The following is a 21658-nucleotide window of genomic DNA, read 5'->3' as shown; positions in this document are numbered from 1 at the left end:
GGTTAGACCAGAGTGCATCATTTATCAGAGGAACCTCCAGTAGTTATCAGTACAGTGCACATTTCATGAGATACATTGTTAAATTTCACGGTTATTTCTTGAGCATGTGTTTTTGTTTTCCATTTTCTTCTTGGATCATGTGATAGATGGATACACCACAGATGACATTGTGTTCTTCTGGCAAGGAGGGGACAGCGCTGTGACGGGTGTCGATAAGTTAGAGTTACCTCAGTTCTCCATCGTGGACATCCGCTTGGTGTCCAAGGAAGTAAGGTTCACGACAGGTAAGCCATTAACAGCTTTGATGAAAATTGTACACCATGTTCACAAAAGTAAAAATGGCAAATGTAGAGGTTTGATCACTTGCAAATATTTTTGCTTTAACCGTTTTATATGGCACGCATTGAACTGATTAGCTGCCACTGATGGCGCTAGAACATAGGCGGAGTTTGACTTTTGTGGGAGGGGGGCCAAAATATGTTGATGAGGCCGAAACGCAATGTCAGCAATGAAACACACTGCCCCACCTGCCTCAAACTCTCCGTATGAGCTAGATGTCTAATGCGTTGTGACTGAGAGTCTGCCAATCAAAACGAATTGGACATCCGTCAATGGCACTGAAACCTGAGGATTCACAGCTGGTCTGGACACCAGTTCTTTATGAGGCTAAGCGTTCAGCCGAGGTGGCAAAAAAAGGCAACTCACACTGAGGAGTTAAATATTGTAAGTGTATAGATGGGCTGCCTTGTTTGAAAAACTGGAACAAAAATAACAATTATAATTGTGGTCTGGCGTCGACATACAGTATGTGGACATCATTTTTTTGTAGGCCACATATGAATAGCAAATTTTAATATTGTGACATACGTGACCCAAAGTGTGTTTTGTTTTTTTTTTTAATTTCCAAAAACAGTCACTTGCCTTATGAAGGGTTTGAAAAATAGAATGTAAAGAAAGTGCAGTACATTTTTTTTCTCCCCCTATTTGTGATGTCAGCCCCCAAAATACAAAGTAATAACTTTAAAAAAGAAACAAAGTCTTTATTATGGAGTAATCTGTTGATAAATTGTTTGCTTCATTACCATTTTGGCAACAAACAACATAGAAAAGATTAATTCACTATTTTTTATCATCCGCAAACCCAAAATAATTCATAAAATTGATTTATTCCCCACACCTAGCTTGACCCTCCTAAAGTTGAAATATGAATAGACAAATATTGGTTAGGCCCTCACAAAGCATGGTTTACCTGCATGTTGACTAAACGCAAGGGAGGAACTACACTATCCTCCATCTCTACCAAATTATTTTTCTGACAATATTTTTACCAGAGGTGGGTAGTAACGCATTACATTTACTCTGTTACATTTACTTGAGTAAGTTTTTGTACTTTCAGGGGTAGTTTTACCAAGCCATACTTTTTTCTTTTTTACTTGAGTAGATTTCTGAAGAAATGCTACTCTTACTCCGCTACTTAGGGCTACACTAGTTGTTACATTTTCCCTCTTAATTCTTCATTTTGACTTTATTTTTGCCTGAGATGTCGACAGTGGCTCTACCAGTTTCACCAATATATCACAGCAATATTCACATGGCTCCATTATACTAATTAGATATAATGATACACTCGCATTAAGTCATATAACCTGTTCAATCACATGGCGTCTTTAATGCGCTGTAAAAATTAAACGATTTGACATAGAGTCAACATTACTTGAAAGCGCGGATTTGTTTGAAACGTTCTCAAAGTTTTAATTTGGCAGCGATTTATTTGACACCGATGGATCTGTTTTCAAAATATGGTAGGATTTTTTTTTTCTCGGCTAAAGAGCACACTTGTGCTATGGATGGGCAATGTTTCTAGTTTAAATCTGATGATTTTTGTTCATAGTTGTAATGAGTTCATTTTGTCTACACTTATAGATTAATTATATTTTCTTTGTATTTTTCCCACATACAAAGGATTTGAATGATTTATCTATTAATTTTTTTCCGGACTAATATGGTAATGTAATAGGTTATAATGGAGTATATTACTAGCAGTTCATACAGATGATTTTGTACTTAAAAAAACATACCATTTGAAAAAAATATCACACTGTAAGCAGTTACTCACAAAGCTACTCATTACTTTCTACCAGATACTTTTTTACCTATACTTGAGTACATTTTTTTGGATGACTACTTTTACTTGTAATATTATTTTGAAGTAACGCTACTCTTAGTTGAGTAAAAATTTTGGCTACTCTACCCACCTCTGATTTTTACTCATTAAATCTATTAGTAGTGTTGCACCAATACCATTTTTGTGCCCTGATACCGATACTTGGCTGTGCAGTAATGGCCGATACTGATACCACTTCGTTATATATATATATAAATGAAGAGCTACATACTTGTATGTGAAATCATTGCTATCGAGGTTTTGTCAGGCTGCTGGTTACCATTGTGAAACAGGAAAAAGACTAATACAAAGTGAATCCAGTCGAACTTTTTATTCCATATCTGGTATGGGTGACAAAAGTTAAATAGACTTTTGGCTCTCAAATGCCAAATTAGTGCTAAATTCGTGAAATTAAAACATGTAGGCTATAATACCAGCCCAACAGTAACAAAGTAAAACTACAATGAATGAACTGAATAAACATTTTTAAACCCTGAGTTTTGGCTCTCAAAGGCCAAACAGTGCAGTTTTCATGAAATTATAAGTAATAATAATTGACCACAGGATCCTGTCTCTGTAATAGCCTCTCTCTTTGTGCACCAGCAGCAACATAACTCGATCTATAGCTACAAATGCATACAGCGCACGAGTGAGACTCTCTCTCTGACATACACACACTTAGCCACTTAGCTTAGCTTACTTTGATTACTTCTACAGCACTTTTGAATAGGCTTGCCACCCGTCCTTTGAAATAAGGAATTGTTCCGAATTGGGAATTAAAAGTTGTGTTTCGTATTGAACCGATACGGAATACATATATATATATATATATATATATATATATATATATATATATATATATATATATATATAAATTAGGGCTGTCAAACGATTAAAATTTTTAATCAAGTTAATTACAGCTTAAAAATTAATTAATTGTAATTAATCGCAATTAATCGCAATTCAAACCATCTATAAAATATGCCATATTATAAATTATTATGTTGGAATGGAAAGATAAGACACAAGATGGATATATACGTTCAACATACGGTACATAAGGACTATTTGTTTATTATAACAATAAATCAACAAGATGGCATTAACATTATTAACATTCTATTAAAGCGATCCATGGATAGAAAGACTTGTAGTTCTTAAAAGAAAAATGTTAGTACAAGTTATAGAAATTTTATATTAAAACCCCTCTTAATGTTTTTGTTTTAATAAAATTTGTTAAATTTTCAATCAAAAAATAAACTAGTAGCCCGCCATTGTTGATGTCAATAAGTACTTACACAATGCTCATGGTTGCTGAAGCCTATAAAATCAGTCGCACCCAAGCGCCAGCAGAGGGCAGCAAAACTCCATAAAACTCAACAAGTGAGCGTTTCACTGTGTACTGTCATTTAAATCTCTCTGAGCGGGGCATCTGCATTAATTGCGTCAAATATTTCAACGTGATTAATTTAAAAAATTAATTAACGCCCGTTAACGTGACCATTTTGACAGCCCTAATATAAATAGATACATGTCTATGCATTTTAGGAGTTTGGGAGTTTGTCCCTTTTTTTGTCGCCTGTACGGCTTTGGGCGCAACGGGGGCATCCTTTATTTCTATATCTGAAAGGTGGCAACCCTACTTTTGAAACAGGTCTCAAATTACTGCAGCATTTCTTTCAGTAAAAGACAATAAAAGTAAAGTAGACGAAGTGAACTTATCAGGGATTTTTGCTCCGGTCCAGCCCCATTCCTCTGGATAGCAGACCTGCCATTGCAGCCTCAAACTCTTTGTGTTCGTTCACATGTTTCGTCTTCAAATGTTTTATCAGGTTCGAGGTATTAAAACTGGCGATTTAACTCCACTTTTCAAAACTTTCAGGCCACAAGTCTTGCATGCAGCCATTGTACTTGGAGATTCTATGCTGAAATATTTCCAGACCGCCAACATTTTCCTCTCCTAGTTTCAGCTTGTATATGTTTGTATTTCCATATGAAAAAGCTGCCCCAGCATTGGTTAAGAGCGGCTATTGGCCCGCTGTCATTGGTCTGGAGCAGGTCAATAGCGATAGCTGCTTGGCATGCAAAGTGATGCACGTGTGATCACACAACAGAGTGTAGTGAGCATCAGGAGAAAGAAGGCTGCGGGCAAGTGTTATAATACTGGACTGCTAAATGGTATCGGTGCCCTATTTGTTGGTACTTGCCAATAACAATACCACCATTTTAGTGCTGGATCACCCCCCCCCCCCCACCCCACCCCCACCCCAAGCCTATACTGGTATTGGTATCGGTGCATCTTTATCTATTAGTACTCTGCATTTACTATTGCTAAATTGTTTGTTTTTAAGCAGTGTTATTTTGATCTATTAAATAAACCAGTTGGGGGAGGCATATTATGCTTATTCCTATTGAATTGCACCGTAGATAACCTATCGGCACTGAAAAGGAGACAAAAGTAGGTTTAAAATACAGTACTCGTATTTTTAGTTAAGTGAAATCCATGAGCATTAATTGCCAGAATTAATCTCAGATGTTCTTGGGTGATGCTTGTGTGTTTGTCTCCCATTTGATGAAGTACATATGCAAAAACTATTGATTCCTTAAAAGATTTACACCAATCTGAAAATGATGAGGTCATCCGTCACTGTGAGCTACTCATGCAAGCATTTTTTTTTCTTTTAGTTGAATCCTTTATGCTTATATCAATGCTTTTCTGAAGTAAAATTTTGCAGTAAAACCATAGATAGAGTTTAGTGTCGGATCTAACTATATTTAGAGTAATCTTTTGAGTTTGCAAACTATAAATAAGTCAATATAGCTGAAGCAGAGAGTTCTTGCCTGGTTGCTTTTATTGCTTTTTGCATCAGCATTTTTATGTGCCTGCTTGTTTAAATCTAACTGTGATAAAAAAAATAAATAAATAAATAGTGGCAGAAGTATTTGACTTTTCTCAGCGAAATATTCGCTAAAATGACCAAACACACTACACATCCTTAGAAGCATGTATTTTGTCCTTTAGTTTGCAGCCATGCATTGCAATCACCTTTTAAAATGGCCTTTCAGTAATGTTTAGAGGACAGAGGGAGCGAGAGGGAAACAGCGAGCAGCTCACTGTGACAAGTCTCAGAGGGATGCTGGAGCGGCCTGCTGAGATAGGGGCTTGCAGAAAAATCTGCCGTGTTTGCGACTTTGTGCCATGTTTAATTGGAATCGAACTTGTCCCTGGAAAGGAATCCATCGCTTTGGGGAAATTAAGTGCTCCATCTGAACAAACGGAGAAATGACTACCCTGCACGTTGTCAAGTTCAGAGTTGGGAGCTCTTAACACTTTCCCCTTTTTCCGCTTCTCACTCTTCCCTGATCTTATCCATTTCGTTGTTTCTGCTTACAGGTTCTTATCCGAGGCTTTCGCTAAGTTTCAGGATTAAGAGGAACATTGGCTATTTCATCTTGCAGACATATATGCCCTCTATCTTGATCACCATTTTATCCTGGGTCTCCTTCTGGATCAATTATGATGCCTCTGCAGCTCGGGTGGCCCTGGGTAAGTTATTGTACATCCATATGTATGATAATGTACACCTCTAGAAGAACCACATTGCCACACTGGCAATTATTACAAATTTCTAACTTGCTATATTATTTGTATTCAACATATTTCCGTTTTAACTCATTGGCTGTAATTGAGTGATTGCAAAATTAAATGAGTTCATCACTAGTAGACGTCTAATCCCTTTGAAGTAGGAGGGTGGCAGCGATTGAACATTCATTAATTCCCAGCCACCCTCCCACTTCTAATGGATTTGACGTCTATTATCATCAATGGTAGTCAATGAGTTAATTTACATGCATTATAGTACATTTAAATGCATGAAATTTCATATACAGTGGTATGAAAAATCTGAACCTTTTGGAATTTCTCACATGTCTGCATAAAATCACCATCAAATGTGATCTTTGTCAAAATCACACAGATGAAAAAACAGTGTCTGTTTTAACTAAAATCACCAAAACATTTATAGGTTTTCATATTTTAAACATGATAGTATGCAAACAATGACAGAAGGAGGAAAAATAAGTAAGTAAACCATCACTTTTAATCACCTTTGGCAGCAATAACTTCAACCAGACGCTTCCTGTAGCTGCAGATCAGTCTGGTACATTGATCAGGACTAATCTTGGCCCATTCTTCTCTACAAAACTGCTGTAGTTCAGTCAGATTCCTGGGATGTCTGGCATGAATCACTGTCTTTAGGTCATGGCACAGCAACTCAATGGGGTTCAAGTCTGGACTTTGACTTGGCCACTCCAGAGCTTGTATTATGTTCTTCTGAAACCATTCTGAAGTTGATTTACTTCTTTGTTTTGGATTATTGTCTTGTTGCAGCATCCATCTTCTTTTTAGCTTCAACTGTATGACAGATGGCCACAGGTTTTTCTGCAAAAAAACAACCAGATAAACTTTTGAATTTATTTTTCCATTAATGATTGCAAGTTGTCCAGGCCCTGAGACAGAAAACAGCCCTAAATCATGAAGCTTCCTCCACCATGCTTCTCAGGTGGGGATGAGATGTTGATGTTGGTGAGCGGTTCCATTTTTCCTCCACACATGATGTTTTGTGTTACTCCCAAACAATTCAAATTTGGTTTCATCAGTCCACAAAATATTTTGCCAAAACCTCTGTGGAGTGTTTAAGTGCCTTTTTGCTAACATTAAACGAGCAACAAATTTTTTTTAGACAGCAGTGGCTTCCTCCGTGGAATCCTCCTATGAAGTGCCAGGGATTTCTGTTCGTCTTTAGCAGTCACTGAACTCTAGGCGTCATTTTTGGTGGTCGGCCACTCCTTGGGAGAGAACAGTGCCAAACTTTCTCCATTTGTAGAAAACTTCTCTGACTGTCGAATGATGTGCATCCAGACTTTTAGAGCTGGTTTTGTATCCTTTCCCAGCTTTATACAAATCAACAATCCATGATCACAGGTCTTCAGACAGCTGTTTTGACCAAGTAATGATGCACATCAGACAGTGCTTCTCATCAAGACAATTCCCACCAGGTGTGTGTTTTATAGTAAACATGGCAGCTTTAAACCACTCATCAGTGATTGGGCACACACCTGACTTAATTTTTTTGGTAAATTTTGGTTTCAATTGCTCTATAAGTCTCCTTTGGAAGAGGGTTCACTTACTTATATTTTTCCCCCTTCTGTTATTGTTTGCATGCTATCCTTATTAAAATATGAAAATCTATAAATGTTTGGGTTTTAGTTAAAGCAGACACTGTTTTTACATCTGTGTGATGTTGACAAAGATTAGATCACATTTGATGGTGATTTTATGCAGAAATGTGAGAAATTACAAAAGGTTCAGATAATTTTTCATACCACTGTATTACCTAATTGGCTGCCATTGACAGCATTACACGTCCAATCCATTTCGCCTTGTTCATTTCGCCGAAATGAACATTCGTGCATCCGCCCCCTCGTCCCTGAATTGGATGTCTACCGCCGTCAATGGCACTGAAAGATGAGCATTCATTGTGCCAGTTTAATTTGATTGGATGTCTATCATTGTCAATGGCAGGCAATAAGTTAAAAAAGTCAGTTTTATACTGCAAGTAAGAAGGAAATTTTACCTAGTGTTGCACCGATACCGATTTTGCTACCCGGCTGTGTCGTATCAGCTGATATCACATTTTTTTAATTTATTTTTTTTAAACATTTTTTTTCCCTTTTCATACGAAATTACTAAATACTCACTTGAATATCCAACATTTAAAGTATAGGCCAGTCTTTTTAACCCTTCTTGAGCCTCTTTTTTATTCTAAAAAATCCCAAGGCAAGCCACCAGCAAAAAATGTAAAAATGAATTTCTGTAGACAATACTGACAATACAATATAAAGTCATGCATTGAAAAGAGAACAAACAAACACAAAGAAAAACATTATATAATCGTATTCCTACTCACTCAGTGTGGCTTGTTCACGCTATGTTCAGTTCTTCTTCACATTCTAGCGTAAATCCCAATGCTTTCACTTATTGCCTTAGACCAGACTCTCTGAGATTCTCGTTTCCTTTTGACCAATTTTCAATTATTTTTTTCCAGTTCTAAGTTAGCTTCTTTCCTTTTAAAAAACCTTTACCATCGCTGTCACCGTTACAGTTTCGCTAGCTAGCTGCTACCGCTAGCCCCAATGCCACTCTATCTCTTACGCATCAATAAACAAAGTGATTAGCTACCTATTGTAGGGTGAACATATTTTGATTTCCAAAAAAGAGGACACCCGGCCCGGCCTCGATATACTCAATTTACTTGAAGTTCACTCAAAGATGCCTTATCACTTTAATATATTTAAAGTGTGCCTCCTCCGTCTTGATACAAAAATTCAATTTTATTAAAAAAATAATAGCTATATAACCAAAAACACAAATTCCAATTCGTAGAGGTTACCTAACAGGCTTTTTTATTCCTAAAATAATAACGCAAAAAAACACTGGAATTAAATAGTGATTTTTTTTTTTTTTTTAATGACCTCTTCTGTATTGGCAAATCCTTGAAAAAAATAATAGCTGTCTTTTCAATTCTTACTGTACAAATAAATAATCTGAAACAATATTTTAAATAATACCTCTTCTGTAGAAAATCCAGCTTTAACAAAATAATCATTTCTCTTTACAGTGAAATAATGTAAATTTAAACCATAGCCTCAAGACTACCACTACAATTGTCATTGACCAATTGTTATTTCCACGCAATTATTATTCTCATTCAATGTTCTAGATTATACGCAAACAATAACCGAAATAAACAGGAAACCAATTCAACCAGCTTGTTTCCAAACGCAGCACTTCAAAACTACATATCCCATAACGCCTAGCACGGCTTACCTCACTTAAAAGTTTACAATCATCGGCAGCGTAACGGTGCTACACCAAACGGGATTTTACAGATCACACCAGTACAAATCTCCGACTGAAGTAAACAGTTGCTGAAATGTAAGTTAAGCAAGTGTACATAAAATAGCTTGTGAGCTCCTGTCATGACAAAGATTTGTTTGTGAATAAGAATTGACAGTTGACGCCACGATAAATCCAGTCTGTGACTGCACACGCATGCGCAAATTTGTATCTAAAGAAAATTGAAGGCATTTTTGACTTTTTGAACACCAATTTAATTTTTATACAGAAAATAATTACAGTACATCTGAAACAAATAATTATAACAATATAATTGAGAGAAAAAGCATGTTATTTTGCCTCATTGAAATCTTAATATCTGAACATTTAAATATGTAAACTAAAGTGCAATCACATTCGTAAAAGAATGGCTTCTGGTTTTTGAAATGTAAATAAACCAATCTATTGTGATAAAACAACAAAATTGCAATAACTGCATTAACCATCAAAGTGAAGTCTAACTGGAACTGTAGTCTTGAAACAAATCTGAAAAGGGAAAAACATTGCAATAAAATATCGCCTTAATGATATAAGACGCCATCTAGCGTCGTGAATGGGGAGAGTAGCGGAGATCTGTCATGACAGAACATTGCTTCAATGATATCTGGCGCCATCTAGCGTCATGAATGGGTATAATATCCAGAACGCGAATATAAGACGACCCTCTCTTTTTCAGTCTTATTTCAATGCAAAACAACACCGTCTTATATTCCGGACAATACGGTAATTACACTTTTAGGTACATGAGAATTTGATTAAATACGTATTGAACACAAGTCTTAACAACTGAGCAGGTTCTTTGGGAAAACATCACAGGCCTGACAGTACCGTAGTATTCTGTGCAAATCGTCAGTCAAAAAAACAGACATTTTCATTAATTTATAAAACCCCGCCGGACACCCAGAACAGGATGTAAAAAGTGGACATGTCCGGGCAAAACAGGACGTCTGGTCACTCTAACCAATTGACACCTACTGATATGGAAGAATATTGCATGATTACTGGCCACTGGACAGCAAAGACATCAAATTTTGCGCATTTGCGGATTCATTTTCCAAAAACAATTTTACATCAATTAGGTGAAAGTGGATGATTTTCCACAGCACACCAGACACTACACCACAGCACAGTAGTGTGCCGCGGCACAGCGGTTGAAAAAAAATATATAATATAGGCCATACATCAAAAATATGATTGCTGTAGAGCATATTCAGCAACACCTACAAGACTAAAAACTTACCTAGGCTTTCTTCTTCTTCTGCGGTGTTTGTAATCGTTGGCCATCTTGGGAAGGGCAATAAACGCTGCTTATTTCAAAGCAGCGCTTATAACTGGCGGCCATCTTGGGAAGGGCGACCGGCTGTTAGAAACTAAATATTGAAGAGTACATATTGCACAGCATTGGCGAATTATTTCTTGGTACTGGCAGATGCTGATACCTGCATTTAAGTGCCATACCATGGTCCCTTCCGATACTAGTATTGGTATTGGTGCAATACTAATTTTACCCTGCCAATTATCTACTGGAACTTTATACGACTGAGGGTATGATTAAATAAAAATGTCATTTACACTGATTTTTCTGCATGTTGCATTCAGGTGTGACAACGGTGCTCACCATGACAACAATTAACACCCACCTTAGGGAGACTCTCCCAAAGATCCCCTACGTGAAAGCCATCGACGTCTACCTCATGGGCTGTTTTGTGTTTGTGTTCCTGGCCCTGCTGGAATATGCCTTTGTAAATTATGTGTTCTTTGGCCGAGGCCCGGCACAACAGAAGAAAATCAATGAAAGGCTGAATAAAGTCAACAATGAGCGCACACGATACGAAGAGAAGCGCCTGAGGGAACAGGTTCGCATCTCTATCTGCTGCCTCACTTAGATTTGACTTTACTACGTCAGTCAGACTTTAAGTTGAAAAAAAAAGTATATTTGAATAATTGTGAAAGCTACTGTTTTTATGTTGCTAATGACAGTATTCTTGTCGAAGCACAGTGTTGCCACCACAGCCAATTCACCAACCATCATCCATTGCTTTTCTCTCAAGCACTGATTGCTTTTTATCGAGCAGCGCCCCTTTTCACTGAGATAGCTATTCATTGAGCCCGACGGTGGTATAAACATTCTCATTTCTTATTTAGGTGGTTGTCACTGTTGGCTTCATTCATTCTCAACTTGCTACCTTGTAGTTAACATACTTGACAAAATACATCATGATAAGGCTTAGTTCTATTGACCAAATTTCAGCTGGAATGGTTAGACTGAATGACGCCTCCTGTTTTTTGTGTCTAAGTACTAATGCTAAGCTTTTCTGTCATGAATGCATTGTGTAATCAAATGAAAATGTGCCTATTTGCCAGTATTTGATAGTCGTTTTAATGTTCTCTTCATTTTTCTTTCACATTGCAAGGACTCCATTTCCGTGCCGTTTCAAACCAACACCTTCAGGTCATTTACACAGCGAAGAAATCTGTATCTCGAGGAACAAAGAAAAGTTGGGGTACATGTATTTAGAAATCATATAAGCTGTAGGCCATCTCTCACTATCATTCTTTTGCTTCAAGTTGTTTAATTGCCAAACTGATTCCAGAATAGTCAGCTGCCATATAAAGTGTGAAAATACCTATACTTTTCAAATACAATGTGTCTATTGAAAAAATATACAGTGCTGGCCAAAAGTATTGGCACCCCTGCAATTCTGTCAGATAATGCTCAATTTCTCGCAGAAAAATATTGCAATTATAAATGCTTGGGTAGTAATACCTTCATTTATTTTGCTTGCAATGAAAAAACACAAAGAGAGAATGAAAAAAAAAGCATTATCATTTTACACAAAACTCCCAAAATGGGCTGGACAAAAGTATTGGCACCCTCAGCCTAATACTTGGTAGCATAACCTTTAGACTGAAGGAATTCGCCCCCCCCGGACAAGCTGCACGGAAACGGCGACAGCCGAACGGAAATGGTGCTCCGCTGCTTACCGCTTCCGTGAGTCAACCGGGAGGGCTGAAATTCCACGCGTTCACCTCTTGTGTTACCCCTTTGTACTGACTCGGTGTTCCAAAACTTTGAAGAAGGCTCACCGAAAACAGGTTGACAATTTATTCGTCGACAATGGTCAAAAACAAGGCAAAAACAGATGACAGAGGAACAATGCTAAATCCAAAACAAGGCTACATAGGAAATGTTTCCGAGCTGCAAAATCTGTTTGTTATCTCAGTGTCCAGTGTTTTTGAAGGCTGCGGTGGAGTGGGCCGGGCCGAAGGTGTGGCTTGGTGTTGTTTCGGGATCATCCCTCTGTGGCCGGTTTTGGGCGGTTTAGGTTCGTGCGTGGACGGGACGTGGTTGCCACACCGACCAACGCTGGTCTTGACGTCCCAAGCGCCCGCTATCAACTTTGTTATCCTGGCTGGTCGGGACGCTACTTGTTTTAGAATAGAGCGCCCTGCTCTTTGTCCTTGGAGTGGCCAGGAGAACTGATTGCGATAGTTGGTGCGTCAATCTTGCTCGTGACGCACGTGTTGGGCTTCTGTGATAAGATGGCGTTGTGTATCTATTCTGCTTCTTTTCATTAATCTATGGTGTGCTATTTATTAATTTTTTTATTATTTATTTATTTTATTTTTTATTTATTTAGTACATATGAAAAATAATACTATTCCCTGATTGATTGTATTACGTGTGTTAGAGTAATGCAAACAGTTAGACGGTGCCTTTGAGAAACGGTACCATTTTTCCATTTCCCCCTCATGAGCCCTGATAAGGTGATTCACTTTACTGTGTACAAGGGCATGGAGTGAAGTCTGCCTAAACTATAGTTGGATGAATGTGTTAGACTAATGCAAACAATTATATGGTGTGTGTGAGATTTGAAGGGTGCCCGCTCCAAACTGCAATTTTCAGATCTCTCCACAGGTGTTCTATGGAATTCAGGTCTGGACTCATTTCTGCCCACTTTAGAAGTCTCCAGTGCTTTCTCTTAAACAATTTTCTAGTGCTTTCTGGAGTGTGTTTTGGGCCATTGTCCTGCTGGAAGACCCATGACCTCTGAGGGAGACCCAGCTTTCTCACATTGGGCCCTACATTATGCTGCAAAATTTGTTGGTAGTCTTCAGACTTCATAATGCCATGCACACGGTCAAGCAGTCCAGTGCTAGGAGAAGCAAAGCAACCCCAAAACACCAGGGAACCTCTGCCATGGTTGACTGTGGGGACTGTGTTCATTTCCTTGAAGGCTTTATTGTTTCCTGTAAACTCTATGTTGATGCCTTTTCTCAAAAAGCTCTACTTTTGTCTCATCTGACCAGAGAACATTCTTCCAAAGCGTTTTTGGCTTTCTCAGGTAAGTTTTGGCTAACTCATTCAGACGGCGACGGATAGTACAGGTTGACACAGTTGTACCCTCGTACTGCAGGACAGCTTGAACTTGTTTGGATGTTAGTCGAGGTTCTTTATCCACCATCTGCGTAATCTTTTGTTGAAATCTCTAGTCAATATTTATATTCCGTCCACATCTAGGGAGGTTAGCCTCAGTGCCATGGGCTTTACACTTATTGATGACACTGTGCACTGTAGACACAAGAACATTCAGGTCTTTGGACATGGACTTGTAGCCTTGAGATTGCTCATGCTTCCTCACAATTTTGCTTCTCAAGTTTTCAGACAGTTCTTTGGTCTTCTTTCTTTTCTCCATGCTCAGTGTGGTACACATGATGACGCAGACAGCGGTTGAGTCAACTTTAATCCATTTTAACTGGCTGCAAGTGTGATTCAGTTATTGCCACCACCTGTTATGTGCTGCAGGCAAGTAACAGGTGCTGTTAATTACGCAAATTAGAGAAGCATCACATTATTTTTTAAAAGGTGCCAATACATTTCTCCGGCCCATTTTTTAAGTTTTGTGTAAAATGATAATGATTTAATTTTTTTCCCATTCTCTTTTGTGATTCTTCATTGCAAGCAAAAAAAATGAAGATATTACCACCAAAGCATTTGTAATTGCAATCATTTTCTGGGAGAAGTTGAGCATTATCTGATAAAATTGAAGGGGTGACAATACTTTTGGCCAGCACTGTATATTTTTAATGTTTTTTGTTGTTGTTTGTTTTTAAATTCTAAAGTCAATATTTCCTGACTGTACTCAAAATTACATGTTGAAGAGGATTTAACCCACTTACCCCAATTTGGTCTTCATTCAAGACCACATCCTGTTATGCTAAGAACTACTGTAAACAGCCATATTGGTGTGTTCGTTTACATACTACTGATTTCACCTCTGATATGCCAACTTTTTTGGAATCAGTGTTTGACTCCATCTGTGTATGTCTTAATGCGAACCTATTTTTTGGCATGCTAAAAATATAATTCCCTACCAATATGGGTGCCAGGGTGCGGAATTTTGTGGAGTTTAATAATGATTGGATGTTTTGCCATCTTCTTTGACAACTGCCCACATTGATGCTTTTGTCTCTCGGCCTCTAACCCCAGGTGGACGCGTACGGCAACATTCTCCTCACCACTTTGGAAATGAACAACGAGGTGATGCCGTCCGACGTGGGAAGCAGCGTTAGTGACTCTCGGAATTCCGTCATGTCCTTCGACAGCTCTGGGGTCCAATTCAGGAAGCCCATGACGCCTCGAGATGGCTTTAGTCACCATTCGCTGGATCGGAGCGCTATGAGGAGCCGGGCCAACTGCCGACTACGGCGGCGCTCATCCAAGCTCAAGTTGAAAATCCCAAACCTGTCAGATGTAAGCACCATTGACAAGTGGTCCCGGGTCATATTCCCTATCACTTTTGGATTTTTCAACCTAATCTACTGGTTGTACTATGTGAATTGATGTGCATCCCATTAGGAATTATGGGCCATATTTTGAGAGCACATTAAATTGGCTTTGATACAGTTCCAAAATATGTATACACATACAGGTTGAACATATGTATATGCATATTTCTATACAGTATATTATATTTATATATACACACGCGAAACCTGAAGGACTTTTCTGTACAAAGTATTAATAGGATGACTTGAATGTTTTGGGGGAAAAAATGTGAGAAGCATTTCAAGGCTTTGAGTTCCTTTTGCCTCCTGAAACAAACAAATGAACAAAAAAAAAAAAAAAAAGATCCCCGCAGGGATTTTTGGAACTACAGACTGCATGATATTTTTGCTACAAAAAGTGGGAAAATGAAGAGGGGGGAAAAAAAGAAACGTGGGCTCTTAAGGGAGAGAAAATGCCCCCATTGACTTTTTATTGATTCTCATTGCAATCTGCAGCTCATGAAATCAGCGGCAGCATCAGCTGAGCAAGGTCCTTGAACACCTCCCCCATCTCCCGATTTTCTCTCCCCATGTAGCCCTTGGATACAAAGTGCACGAAAATCTGTGGTTGGTTCCACCATGTACAGCAACCTTGTTTGGAAATATGTGTTTTTCCTCACTTGTTTTTTTTTTCACTTTACATTTATTTGAAGTGGTAGCGTTCTCTTGATCAGACATTAATCACATGATGTTTGACCGCCACTTTTGTGCACCAGAGTCAAGGCAAACTTCAATTTTCAGGTGATGGGAGGGCGCCGCTATCCTTAATGGTTTATAACAAGTGCTAATTATTGTAGATAGGATTTGTCTTGGAAAATACTGTGATTTCAGAGTGTTGGAAAATGTTCTAAAGCTAGGGCATTTGAGATCAAAGTTACAGTTTTACATTACTCATTTTGATTGTTTGGAGAAAAATAACATTGTGTACATTTTATCATTAGGTATTACCATGAGAGTATATTTGTACTGTTTTAGTTCCTCTTGTTGATTGAGTTACATGCTCTATAGATGCAGCGTAAATTGACGCCATATCCTGCTTTGTGTTAGCGAAAAAGGAAATGGTGCAGGGGCAGACTGTAAGGGACTGATGTGTTGCTTTTTGTGATTCGTCGGAACAGACCCACAGTAAATATGTTCCAGGTATGTTTTTATATTCGACAGAGTTGACGTTTCAGGCCAGAGTTTTATGTAGTTTTCATGGTTTGTTAGTTAAGCATCTTTTCAGTATTGAATGTTTTGTTGAACAGCATAACTGGAAGTCTCACAGACATGACAGATGGATAAAACATTTCGAAGCTAAACATACAAACCCACAAGTATAATACTGAGCGTGATTCGAATAGTTATTTTTCCTCAAATTGAAATGAGTCAAACCTTGTCCTGTATTGTTTTGTTCTGCTCTTTAAATGCAAAATGTAGCCTCTGATTTTGATTCAGAGTGGAAAATATTCATTAATGTCTGCTGTGCTCTGTCCCCACAAAAGACATTTAAACAGGGGTGAAACATCTAGAGGGCCTGGACTATGTAGCAGAAAATTATCATCTCCTTCAATTGCATCTGTAGGAGCATTAGACCCACTAAACACTATTTTATGGACAAAGGCATTGCAACACTTTGATATTACACCCGCAGGACATGAAATCTATGTAACATATGGAATCATTCCCCTTTTTCACTTCATCTCGAAGGACTTAATACGCTATGTCGAAGTGTGTCCCTTCAATCAGAAGAACATTTGTGAGGTCAGAGGTCACTGATGTTGCACCTGAGGGTAGATGAAGAGGTATCGCTCAATACTTGATTCCATGTAGTGTTTTAGAATGATATTTCAGGAGACATATGGAACAAACATAGAGAGACAAGACAAAGATTGGAGACGGAAGATTAAAAAATAACGCGAATTATGATAGTACTATAGTTTTAAGCCCTTAAAATATATATATATTTACAATTTTTATTTATTTATTTTTTAAGATATCCCCCAAGAGCAGATGCATGCAGAGGAAGTTCCCAAAATAAAATACCGGATGGCAAACAATAACAAAAAAGTGATTTGTGAGGAGTTTGTAGACTAACACTATTCTTGCTTTCATGGTGCTTTATGCTGATATATTCATCTTGTAAACCATACTAATTGTAAAAACTGCATTTTGAAAAGAGTGTAACTTGAAAGTCTCCCGTAAGAAATTCCCACTCTTAAAAAATGTGTTTTATCTAACATAATGTCATTAATGATTATAATAATTGAATTAATGCCCAACATAATATATAGATTAATTTTTTTTATTTTTTTTTATTTTTGTACTAATTGTAAAGACTGCATTTTGAAGAGAGGGTAACTTGAAAGTCTCCCGTAAGAAATTCCCACTCTTAAAAACATGTGTTTTATCTAACATAATGTCATTAATGATTATAATAATAGAATTAATGCCCAACATAATATATTGATCATTTTTGTTCAAGCAGCAAATAAGATAAACATTTTTCCTAGCATATGTCAAATTTAACATAATCATTACAGGCATGCACAACCATGTAAATTCTTTCAGGTGACCATGTTGCTAGTGTGACTGAGCTCTGTAGGCACAGTTTACATCACAGTTCAGTTCTCTCTACAGATGCAATGTAAGAAGAAAAGTATTTGTGTTTGTATTTAAAAATAACTCAAGTATCAACTGTTCCACTCTCCTTTACATTAACAAAAGCAGCCCTTGCATGCTTCACATGATATTCACCTGTCTTGGCTTTCCGGGTGCAGAGTTAGCACATTCATCCTAAAAGCTGTGAGAACCTTATGTTTGATGATTAGCTATTAATACTTGTGATTATACAAGAGAGAGCTTATACAGTACGTTTCATTTAACATGTGTTCAAGGTGTGTGTGTGCGTGGGGGGGGGGGGGTGCTGATCTGAGTTCAATGTGAATTTTTCTTGCCTCTAGTGTATATGTGTAATTACATGTGAATTGTGCTGTACATATGATATCTTTCACTTAATATTTCTTAATGCATGAACAAAAACATGGCAGTTCGTAAATACCAACTAGCCTCACTGCTAATGGCATGGACAGCTTCTCTAGCATTGGCAAACTTCTGCAAAAAAAAAAAAAGAAAAAAGTCAAGTGTTGACAAAATAATGGAGAATTCAACAAGTCCTCTCACAGTGATGGAGTTTGTGGAGACTGTTGAGGTTAGCCTTTTCCCCTACCTCCCAAGTGCAAAGCGGATGTTGAATTAAGGCTTTGGCTCACTGTCAGCAAATGGGATGGCGTCAACTTGAATGAAATTTTCTATTTGTACTTGGCCCTAGCCACCACATCAGAAAAAAGTGTGGGATTTACAGGAAATTTCAGCACAGTGTACTTGCAGTGTTTACCTCAACCATTAACTAATCACTGAATCACTTTTTTTTTAATTTATACATAAATATGTACAGTATATATTTTTTAGAAAACAAAGGGCATTATGGCCAAGCTGGCTTATAGAGGCTAGAGGAGCAGGATATGCCTTAAGAAGGCGAGTGGGATGTTCTTTCCTGTTCCTCAAAAAGAAAAAAAAATAGCTGTCATGTGTGCCCTTGAGCAAGGTACGTAGCCAAGTTGTAGTGCAGCTGCTCCCTCGCCAACAATAGAACTTAACATGTGCAGAAGTTAATATATTGAGCTACAGTATTTCCAATGTAGTAATGAGTCCTGTAAAGATCAGTTTTCACAATTGAGGCCACAAAGAAAATAACTAGAATAATGTTGTCATGTCAAAAATGACGCAATTGTTACATTGACGATTTTTTAAAAATGTATAAATCAGGTTATACCATTAAACGCAGGTACTGTACTCGTGGAAAAGACACGCTACGACAAACGAGGCGGTTAGTGTAGTTCTCTCTCAGGAACACACATTACACTGTTCATATTAATGATATCTATGAAGATATAGGTTTAATGGTAAGATTCTAGGCAGTCATCATGATGCAAATCACGCGGTCCATTTCATTTCTGATTTCTGCATAGCAAGTTCGCGTCAACTTTCCACCGAGCAAACCGGTTTCGTCATGCGTCAGAAAGAGGACAATTGGTTTTGAAGGGAACGTGAAGAAGCCTGCTAATTGTTGCCAAGGTTTCCCTGCCCTTTTTCCAAATTGCAAGCCTGTCCACGAAATTACCAAATCTGTTCTGTTCCAAAACAGTCCTTGACTTGGTACAGACTTGCACTGGTCTAGATTTAGATGGCATATGAAAATAGGACCCTGGGCTAGGACCTTTAACACACCAAAAAGTTAAAAAATGCAATTAACCCCTTGATGCCTATTGCCACGAATTAGTGACATTTCAGATTAGATTTATTTATACATTAGTTTATGATGTATTTTCGCCATCTATCGCTGTCAATGGCAGTGAAACGTGACCACTTGATGCCAGTCATTCTAGTTGAAATTGAAAATTATATTTGATGTCTATCTCTGTCAATGGCATTGAATGAGTAAATTAACTCTCAACTTCAGCCATAGACTTCACAATGTATTGATGGGACGCGGGGCCGATCAATAGGGGGCCTGCATTGTTGGCGAGGCCGTCAAAGCTGACCGAGTGGAATCACAGACAAAAGCTTTTTTCGTTGAAAATTCTTTTGAATAAATCCTTAAAACCTTGAATTCTTTATAGATATAAAACAGTCTCGATTCTTGGTTAAAATCAACTACAACAACAAACGCGCAGTTAGCATTTATTTTACGTAAATATGTCAAAGTACAATGTTAGTCTGTAAGTAAATGTAGCTAGCGGCCATCTGATGTAAACAGAGCTTTTCTGGTGAAAATTTTTGTGAAGAAATGCTTAAATCCCCGAATTCTTTATAGATATGGACATAAACAGTCTTGACTCTTGGTTAAAAGCAAAAAAAAAAAAAAAACATGCAGTTAGCATTTATTTTACGTAAGCATGTAGAAGTACAATGCTAGTCTGTTAGTGAATGTAGCTCGCAACCGCCTGGTGTAAACAGAGCTTTTCCGGTGAAAATTCTTGTGAAAAAAAATACTTAAATCCCCGAATTCTTTATAGATATGGATGTAAACAGTCTCGATTCTTGGTTAAAAACAAAACAAAACAAAAAAATGTGGAGTGAGCATTTATTTTACGTAAATATTGTGAACTAAGATGCCAATGCAGTAGTGGCTAATTTCTCCCATTGATTTTTTCCCCCACATTTCAAAATGCAATGTATGGTACGAAAAATATTATATAATAACTACCTTGAATCCTCGAACAAATCACTCCTGAGACAATCCTTCCTGTGTGTATGCGGTACAGCTTTCGTACTTTATCAACAAAAATCCGGCATTAGATCGCTGCATGCTCGTGTCTGTGAATAGTTCCTCTTGATGTGGGCGGCCCCCTACTTGAATGCGAGGCGCAGCGCATGACCGATCTGACCCGTCAATACATTATTAAGTCTATGCTTCATTACTCACAAGTGAAAGGTTTTTATATCTAATTTTTTAATGAGGTGTCAAGGGGTTATATTAAGAACACATTAAAAACAAAAACAAAAAAAGTTTTCTTAATGGATTGCAATCATCCACTCATAATCAGCTGAGAGTACCCTTTAAAACCAGCACGACTAGAAATAAAGCAGGAAAATTTCATCCACCAAAGCCCAGACCAAGGCTGACATGCAGACTTCTCACTGTTGGAAGAACTTCAGTTGGTGCATTCATTATTTTGTGTACACCACAATTTTGTTGTGCATGACTTGACCTCTTAGAAGGTTTATTTTCTTGACCTAGTCCTCATTTTTTTCCCTGCATCATTTGATTCATCACCACAGGCGGACTAAGAAGAATCCAGTGTTTACATGCTCAAATTGCACTTGTTTTACAGCCAGCTCTAGTAAATCTTGTTCAACAAACCTTTCTTAATAAAAACATATAAATAAGATCAAATGTAAACATGGAATGTACATGTTGCAATTCATTTGAATACATAGTACTCCTGCTTGTTGTACAAAGTAAACCACAATTTGGAATGGTGGTTTGATCAGGTTCAGCATGCTCATAACTTCAGTCACCCTTCAGCTACAAAGGATGTAAAGGATGCTCCACCTGTAGCGTCCAACTTAAGCCATGTGATTGCACAGTGTGTTTCCCTGTAAGGAGCTGCCTTTGCTTATTATGGTGTGTTGTTGATTGCTTTATGGCAACACTTGCCAGAAGCTTCCCGGTTGCACATCACAGTGGCTCCCTCTGTGACACTTGCTGGAGCCGGGAGACCAGTTCACAAGCGACCACTTCAACACTGTTGATAGAAATTGGCAAAACACATGCACGCATACGCACTCACACACGCCCACGCCTACACCCGCACTCACACACACATACACAATCAACCAAACGAGCCCCTACATTTTTTGGACTAAACATTAGAAAATGATTTGCTTCATTCCTGTGTTAATTTATTATTTGTTGTATTTGTTACATTTGTTATGAATTGTTATTCTTGTTGTTGTTTCACCATGAGAAGGAAAATGTAATTCATCTGCTATAACTGCACTGAAAGAAAAACTGCATTTTTTTGTTTCTGTTCACAATGGGGCGCTTATTTCAGTTGTTTAATGAGATGTTTGGTTTCATTTGGAGTATCGGTACCCATGGAAATCAACATTTGTGTGGTATGATATTGTATTTTGGTTTCCTTTTGTTGTCAGTGCAAATT

General features: G+C 37.8%; 1 protein-coding gene across 3 annotated transcripts in view; it reads left to right on the top strand.

The window, feature by feature from the left end:
• gabrb4 (gamma-aminobutyric acid type A receptor subunit beta4) overlaps window positions 1-20843 on the top strand; it is an 87643-nt gene extending 66800 nt beyond the window's left edge. For 2 of the 3 annotated variants that reach the window (XM_057820973.1, XM_057820974.1), the window contains 5 exons: window positions 147-284; window positions 5559-5711; window positions 10722-10978; window positions 11537-11626; window positions 14614-20843. In XM_057820973.1, coding sequence (XP_057676956.1) covers window positions 147-284; window positions 5559-5711; window positions 10722-10978; window positions 11537-11626; window positions 14614-14967 — 992 coding nt within the window. In that variant the 3' untranslated portion in view covers window positions 14968-20843. The remainder of the gene's footprint in view (window positions 1-146; window positions 285-5558; window positions 5712-10721; window positions 10979-11536; window positions 11627-14613) is intronic. The other variant, XM_057820975.1, reaches the window with a different exon arrangement.
• Window positions 20844-21658: the final 815 nt, after the last annotated feature.

This window comes from Corythoichthys intestinalis, chromosome 18 (genome assembly GCF_030265065.1).
Source record: "Corythoichthys intestinalis isolate RoL2023-P3 chromosome 18, ASM3026506v1, whole genome shotgun sequence".
In the NCBI taxonomy this organism is placed as follows: domain Eukaryota; kingdom Metazoa; phylum Chordata; class Actinopteri; order Syngnathiformes; family Syngnathidae; genus Corythoichthys; species Corythoichthys intestinalis.
The sequence above is the reverse complement of the archived record's forward strand: the minus strand, read 5'-3'. Positions and strand labels throughout refer to the sequence as shown.